Source organism: Bombyx mandarina, chromosome 11 (genome assembly GCF_030267445.1).
Source record: "Bombyx mandarina strain Sakado chromosome 11, ASM3026744v2".
Taxonomy (NCBI): domain Eukaryota; kingdom Metazoa; phylum Arthropoda; class Insecta; order Lepidoptera; family Bombycidae; genus Bombyx; species Bombyx mandarina.
In genome coordinates this window covers 3,422,929-3,430,615 of record NC_143218.1, presented here as the reverse complement: position 1 = coordinate 3,430,615, position 7,687 = coordinate 3,422,929, and the positions used below count along the sequence as shown (strand labels likewise).

Genomic DNA, 7,687 nt, shown 5'->3' with positions numbered 1-7,687 from the left:
CACCTTCACCAAAAGAAGCCAATTAACATACTGAAAAATACAAAAGTAATTTACATAAGAAACGTGCTTAATTCAAGTCTTAATCGGCTTTAATAAAAAAAATCTTAAATTTTACTGGATTAAAAAGACGATGTATAAGTTTTAAATCAAGGAAAAAATATCACACACGAATTTACTATTAAATAGGTACTTAGTCATACTCTTTATGCTACTTTTAAATCAGCTTTTATTACAAACAGTTTTCAAATTTCGCGGCTATTTGCATTTAACATATTTAATATATTGTCTAGACTATCCATGATCATGGCGTTTGCAACACCGCCGAAATATCAGAAACTCATTAGAAATCAAAAATCATTGTAGAACCTGTTAATTACTGTTAAATAATGATGCCTGTAATGTATTTTTAACAGACTGAGCAAAATAAATGACCTTAGTCTGTGGATTTTAGTGGAGTAGATTTCATTGCTAACATGAAAAAAAAAGTCATAATTCCAAGATTTTGACAGGAAATTTTTGCTAATGTCAACAAATAGCGACACAAGAGATCGCGTCAACTGCGTAAGTTACATTAAACCAAATTTAAATCCTATTACACACAATGGCGCTCGATTCTTTCGACGAATTGATCGAATTCCTGAAACCAGAGTCCAGGATAGACTTGAGACACATATCCATGGACTATCTCGTCAGCCTATCGGGGACGGAAGACGGTGTTAACAAAATGCTTGAACACGAAAGAATCACTCAAGCCGTCATCGAATTAACGGACGACAGAATCAAAGAAATCGCTAAACACGCACTCCTGATGCTCGTCAATATATCTGCCTACACGCGTGGCGCTACAGAGCTTCTCAAATACAAGCCATTGCGCTATAAAAACATAATCGACCTACTCATTAGCTACGTATTGAATCCTAACAAAACTGACGCAGATGCCGCCTGTATGACCCTGTCGAACATCACGCGACTCGAAGACGAGCTGGAAGTCTGCCTGAACACTTTTATACCCCATCTAAACGATATCATGAACGCATTCGTGAACACAGAGTTTAACAAGACCGGTTCGAACCTGCATTACTTGGCGCCCATGTTTAGCAACCTGGCCTGCAGCCACAGAATAAGGAAGTGGCTCTGCGAAGAAAATCCCCATGTACCGTTAATAAAATTAATACCGTTCTGTAACTATGATGTGTCCAACATACGGAAGGGTGGTGCGATCGGTACAATACGTAATATATCATTCGACACAGACTACCACGAGTTCCTAGTGAGCCCGGACTTGGACCTGCTTACTTACATTTTGTATCCCTTAATGGGCAACGAAGATTATCCTGATGACGAAATGGAAACACTCCCTGTTACGTTACAGTATTTACCAAAGGAGAAGCGGAGAGAGCCTGATATAGACATACGTATTCTGATACTGGAGACACTGAACAAATTGTGTGCTCAACGTAGAGGCAGACAGTATTTACGCGAGAACGGAGTGTACTATATAATGAGAGAATATCATAAATGGGAAAAAGACCCGAAAGCTTTGATAGCGTGTGAGAATGTAGTGGATATACTGATTCAGAAGGAAGACGAGGTCGGTGCGGAGGACCTGTCAACAGTAGAAGTACCTGAGGAATTGAGGGAAAGATTCAATAAAACCAATAGTGATTTTATGATGAATCTGCAATAAAGAATTATTAATCTAATTATTTTGTCTTTTTAAGTCCAATTAGATGCCTAAGGCGGAGAATGCTGTCTTAAGTCTGACGTCCATTCGAGCACTTAAGGGTTTCTATTGAGCCTCCATGTTGATTTTATCTTTGTGTTTTACCAATTGTTTAGATACTTCGTATAATTGATCCATTCAAGAATTAGTTTCTGTGTGACTGAAAACTATATTGAAATATGGCTGAATCTTTGGCTGGTAGAAATTGCCTTAGCCATTAAGTCACATGTAGATAAATACAAGAAGTGTAATTTAAAAAAAAAACAAGTCTGAACTGGATCTTATAATTACTTTCATAGTAGATAAGATATGTATGTAAAATAGTACCAACTTATGCAGAAACGGACTGTTTAGAAACACTTGTTTTTTTACTAAATTTTAATTGCTTCAATTTTCAAATCAAATTATACACATATAAGCTAATGATAGTATAAAAGTTTATTTTTATTTATGGCCCATGTTAAGATTACAGAAACTGATGCATGTCATAGCTGTTACTTTTTTCAAATTTTTGTAAGCAGAATTGGAGTGGTTTAATCCAAAATTCATGTTTTCTGGTAAATTCCAAAAATGCAATTAATGAATTACTGGTGGTAGGACCTCTTGTGAGTCCGCACGAGTAAGTACCACCACCCTGCCTATTTCTGCCGTGAAGCAGTAAAGCATTTTCCTTAAAAATTTTATTGAGGCCATTTCAATCATGAAGGTGCGAAATATTGAGCTTATTACGATTTAAATGGTCGTACGTAGCAAAATGGAAAATTTAGGTACCACTTCAGTGTGCTTAGTGCGATAGTTAATTAACATTCTGTTTACGTTAACGTAAAAGTTAACTCAAATTTGTATGCAGTTGGAACAGCGCCCCTAGCGGCAAACGTAGGCAAACATTCTAACTCCATACAAATTTGAGTTAACTTTTACGATATCGAGAACGTTAAAAAACTCGCACTAAGCATACAATATAAATGGAGAGATAGCTGTAATACGAATAAAAATAATCGACAAACAAAAAAACGTTTTATTATTATATATTTATGTTCTAAATCAATTCACTGGCTCGGTGTCCTGATAGTTGCTGCCACCTCAATGACGGCAGCACTGAAGGTCGTGGTCATTCTGTCATTGCAATGAACAAGTTCAGTCTTTGTCTAGAATAGTCTCTGGTATATCTAAATATATCAACATGTCTTCGGCATGCTGCAGTAAAACAACACCTGAAAGTGTCAAGTCCACGACTCTTTTCAAACCTCGTAGGAAAATGGGCATCTGCCCTCAATCTACCGCCATCCCGCCTATTCCTGCCGTGAAGCAGTAATGCGTTTCGGTTTGAAGGTTGGGGTAGCCTTTGTAACTATACTGAGACCTTAGAACTTATATCTCAAGGTGGGTGGCGCATTTACGTTGTAGATGTCTATGGGCTCCAGTAACCACTTAGCACCAGGTGGGCTGTGAGCTCGTCCACCCATCCAAGCTATAAAAAAATAACCCCTACCTATTAAGACGATGGAACGATAGCTTAATACTCGAGAACAATCATCACTACGCTCTTCGTCAAAGAAGAGTCGATAAACCTGAAAAATGAAAAAACCCTTTTGTGAACATTAGCTTCTTTTTTCAGTATTTACTCGCTTAGGTATCTTTAGACTTCGCATACGGTTTTTCTCTGGTATGTATTTTTAGATGCGATTTCATATCACTATTTCTTATAAAACCTTTCTTGCATACTTCACATACATAAGGTTTTTCTTCGGCATGCAATTTCATATGGGATCTTAAATTACGCATTAGTCCAAAACCTTTATTACACACTTCACAAATGTAAGGTTTCACCTCTAAATGTGTTGTCGTGTGTGAATGTAAATATTCTATTCGTGCAAAGGTCTTCTCGCACACTTCAAAAACATAAGGCCTATCCACAGTGTGTGTTTGTACATGTCTTTTTAAATAATTTGAATTTGCAAAACATTTTTTACACACATCACAAGCATAAGGTTTTTCTCCTGTGTGTGTTTTCATGTGTTATTTAAGTTTAGTTAATTTTACAGTGTTTTTCACACACTTCACAAGCATGGGGTCTTTGACTGGTATGTGTAAACATGTGCACTTTTAAATAACTGGCTTGCGAGAAGCGTTTCTCACAAATTTCACAAGCATGAAGTTTCTGTCCGGTGTGTAAGTTCATATGTGATTTTAAATTAGAATGCTGTACAAAACATTTTGTACACACTTCACACTCGTAAGGTTTTTCTCCTGTGTGCGTTTTTACACCGGTCACTCACATGCGCACGAATACGCAAACCCGCAAGTGTAGGACGACATTTGCAAATGATTATGCAAAGTTTTCACTGCATTCGTGGTTTTCCAAGGTATGTCGGTTTTTTAACAGACATCAAAGCGCGCGAACCTCGAACCTTCGCGTAGTCTCCCACACATTCGCTTGCCCAATTGCGCCGACGATTGCGAAGGTAACGGACGTATACTATACGCCATTTTCATAGTTCGTGACGTCTACTGTGTAGACTATCTTCATCAAAAGAAATCTTATTTCTAGTTTTTTATTTTAATGTTTACTTTATTGAAAATAAAGAGCATTACAACATAATAACATCTTGTTTCATAATCTATTGGAATTAAATATCGAAATAAAATCCTTTGATCAGTAATTACCTAATAAATAAATAAAAACTTCTCATATAAACTAATTTTTTTATTTCATTAAATAGCACATTCTATAAGCATATGCATTATAAATACATAGTACTACATATGAGTCGTCTATTATCAAAGGTGGCAATCTGTGCATTTGGACAAAAGTTTTTTATTGATATGTCAATACAGATTGATTTGAATATAATCGTCTCCTTCAAAGAATACGGTTCAAAACCTGCATTAAATAAAGTATTAACTTAACCTGTTATTTATCTAAGATGTCGTTCAGAAGAGTTTTGTGACTGCCAATGGAATACAAAGTCAATAATTCGTTTTTCTGATTTACCAATAATTGTCACATTGCCGGCTTTGATAATAGTCGACTCATATGTAGGTTTATTAGTTGGACATTTTTTTGTTTCTCCTGAACTTTTTGTGTTGTTACACTATTTTATCGGAGCTACGATATTATGATATATATATATATATATATATATAATTTTTTTTTTTTTTGCTTAAGGCCCACACGATGTTAAATGGTAGCCGGAGCCCAGTCTACTGGAACGTAAATTCCACTACCCACCTTAGGCGAGAGGTCTAAGGTCTCAGTTTTAACAGGAGAACAGCTGCCTCAACCTTCAAACTGAAACCCATTACAACTTCACAGCGAAATAGGCCGTGTGGTGGCACCTACTCCTAAACTCCCAAGACTTCCTGCTCTCAGAACACATTATTTAGCTAGTCAATGATACATATACTCAGAAACATTTCCAAATAATCTAATTATGCAAAATCTTTTCTATACACTACACATACATGTTTGTCTGCAGTACCTACATAATAATATGTGTGTTCTTAAACTACTAGTGGAAAGCATTTTTCACATACTTCACAAATAGAAAGTTTCACTGAGGTATGTGTTAGTAAATGTCTTTTTCAACTATGAATTTGTCTAAAACCTTTTTTATGTTTATCACAAACTCAGGTTTTTCTGCATTGTGTATTCTCAGAAACATTCTTAAATTACCAATTTGTTCAAAGCCTTTATTACAGATTTCACAAACACGGTTTTCCTCAAGTATGTATTCTCATGTGTGATTTTAAATTACTAATTCTAGAAAAACCTTTTTTGCACAATTCACAAAAATAAGGTTTTTCTCCAGTGTGTATTCTCATGTGTGTTCTCAAATGACTAATATGGTTAAAACCTCTATTACACACTTCACAAACAAAAGGTTTCTCTCTTGTGTGTATTCTTAAGTGTGTTTTTAAATGATACAGTCGTGCAAAGCCTTTCTCGCACACTTCACAAACATAAGGTTTTTCTGCTGTATGTGTCGCCATATGTGTTTTTAAATAATCAATTAATGCAAATTGTTTTTCGCACACTTCACAAACATAAGGTTTTTCGGCAGTATGTGTTCGTAGATGTTTTTTTAAATAATAAATGCGTGCAAAAGCTTTTTTACAGATTTCACAAACAAAAGGTTTCTCTACAGTATGAGTTATCATGTGGGTTTTTAAAGTACTCATCATTGAAAAGCCTTCTTCGCACACCTCACAAATATAAGGTTTTTCTCCAGTATGTGATCTTAGATGAATCATTAAACCAGATAGGTATGCAAACCCTTTTTTGCACATTTCACAGATGTGAGGTTTTTCAGCAGTATGTATGATCATGTGTGTCTTCAAATTACCAACATGTGCAAAAGATTTCTCGCACACTTCACAAACATAAGGTTTTTCTCCGGTATGTACCCTAAGGTGGACTTTTAAATGACAGATTTGTGAAAACGCCTTTGTACATATTTCACAAATGTAAGGTTTTTCTGCGGTATGAATTCTCATGTGTTTTTTTAAAGTATCAATTCGTGTAAAACATTTTTCGCACACTTCACATATGAAAGGTTTCTCTGCGGTGTGTACTCGCAGATGTTTTTTTAAAATATCAATTTTTGAAAAGCAATTTTTACATACTTCACAAACATATGGTCTTTCTCCTGTGTGTGTTCTCATATGTGATTTGAAATGACCTAAATGCGAAAAACATTTTTTACAGACTTCACAAATATAAGGTTTCTCAGTTGTGTGAATTTTGGTGTTTAAATTAAAAATAAAAAAGCTTGATTCACACATTTTATCAAAAGGGAATGCCCTAAGTTATTACGTTTATAAATAAATAAACGTAAGAAAACACGGAAAACAAAAGCAAGTAATTCCTCTAGTAATAGTGTGTAATGGTTTTTTGTAATTTGGGTTTTATTCTCTTACAAACTGTTTAAATTTTGTTTTGTTCACCACTGTGTTCGCATGTCGGATCACTGTCTGTGAACTGATGGGTAAATTAGCAGTTGACTTTGTTGGGTACCTGATTAATCTGCAACACACTGAAATGCAGAGTTTACGTCATTTTCTCACGGCCAGCACTTATATGTCTCCCCGATTTCCTTCTCGTGTCGTTTTCTTGCCCTATCAAGCGTAAATCAACCAAGTTAACAGCCAACCAAAAGTCACCAATCGAGTAGCATTACAACTAGTGAAGTATCCAATGGAACGTTGGACGAAAATCTCACAAAACATTTGCTTCCCGTGTTAGATACTCAGTTTTACGTTAATAGTCTAGTCTAATGGTTTATAAGACTTCCTTGTGTATATATATTTTTCAAATGGAGTCGAACTACTGAAAAGGGATCAATTGAATACGAGTTGAATGCTTTTTTTGATAGAGCTCTAGCCGCCAAGTCCAGCGCCTTTCCAACATTTCCCCACACTTGTGCACTTCCACAGTTGTTAAACTTTTTCAATTTGTCACCTTTATTGGATACTTTAACCTGTACAAACAGTAAATGATGTTATTGAAACAATTCACTCGTTCAAGCCTCGACTCCTCTGATTATTATTTTTAAATTTTTTTTTTATGGCATCACGCTGTGCGTATTGCCACAGACAAAGGTAAGGAAAGAAAAGCGCGGGAAACGTCGAAAGAGCGGGAGTGTCTTTTACAATTTAAATTTTGAAAATATCTTTTAAAAATCAGATAGGTGTAAAGTAGTGTAAATATTTGTTATTTTAATTCTTTTTAGGTTATATTTTATAGTTAGTGTAAATATTTCTTCGTAGAGTAAATTTTTTATTTATTTATTTTGTTTTCCCCATGGGGGACGAACCTCTCGATCCTGGGGGCACAGTCCCACAGGTATCTCATGATGTCACAATTGAGCATTGTGAATCTTCCATGGATACAGGTGACTGAAGTTAGCCCCTCAAAAATTTTTTTTTTTCATATTTTCTACTTATTTTCTATTAATTCGTTTG

At 35.3% G+C, this 7,687-nt stretch overlaps 3 protein-coding genes and 1 long non-coding RNA gene across 4 annotated transcripts in view; 2 read left to right on the top strand and 2 right to left on the bottom strand.

Annotated features, from left to right (window-relative positions):
- Positions 1 to 7,687, top strand: part of LOC149501910 (uncharacterized) — a 184,396-nt gene that overhangs the window by 100,635 nt on the left and 76,074 nt on the right. The window lies entirely within an intron of this gene.
- Positions 338 to 1,703, top strand: LOC114244465 (co-chaperone protein HGH1 homolog). Its single transcript, XM_028176303.2, has one exon. It carries the CDS (start codon positions 602 to 604, stop codon positions 1,685 to 1,687), a length of 1,086 nt encoding a protein of 361 aa, XP_028032104.2. The 5' UTR covers positions 338 to 601; the 3' UTR covers positions 1,688 to 1,703.
- LOC149501915 (uncharacterized) lies at positions 2,736 to 5,103 on the bottom strand. The gene is made up of 5 exons (XM_089731532.1): positions 5,067 to 5,103; positions 3,765 to 3,997; positions 3,378 to 3,727; positions 3,216 to 3,294; positions 2,736 to 2,839 (listed from the first exon to the last, which is right to left on the bottom strand). Exons 1-4 carry the CDS (start codon positions 5,101 to 5,103, stop codon positions 3,240 to 3,242), a joined length of 675 nt encoding a protein of 224 aa, XP_089587658.1. The 3' UTR covers positions 2,736 to 2,839; positions 3,216 to 3,239.
- On the bottom strand, positions 4,416 to 7,315 carry LOC114244466 (uncharacterized). Its single transcript, XM_028176305.2, has one exon. The coding sequence runs from the start codon at positions 6,506 to 6,508 to the stop codon at positions 5,447 to 5,449; it is 1,062 nt and encodes a 353-aa protein (XP_028032106.2). The 5' UTR covers positions 6,509 to 7,315; the 3' UTR covers positions 4,416 to 5,446.

Coding starts and splice junctions, on each gene's coding strand:
- LOC149501915 (XM_089731532.1), bottom strand. CDS start 5,103: ATGTGTTCTGAGAGCAGGAAGTCTTGGGAGTTTAGGA. Junction 3,998..5,066: donor GAAGTCTTGGGAGTTTAGGA/GTAGGTGCCACC, acceptor TGCGCATGTGAG/TGACCGGTGTAAAAACGCAC. Junction 3,295..3,377: donor ATACATACCAGAGAAAAACC/GTATGCGAAGTC, acceptor TTCATTTTTCAG/GTTTATCGACTCTTCTTTGA.
- LOC114244465 (XM_028176303.2), top strand. CDS start 602: ATGGCGCTCGATTCTTTCGACGAATTGATCGAATTCCTGAAACCAGAG.
- LOC114244466 (XM_028176305.2), bottom strand. CDS start 6,508: ATGTGTGAATCAAGCTTTTTTATTTTTAATTTAAACACCAAAATTCAC.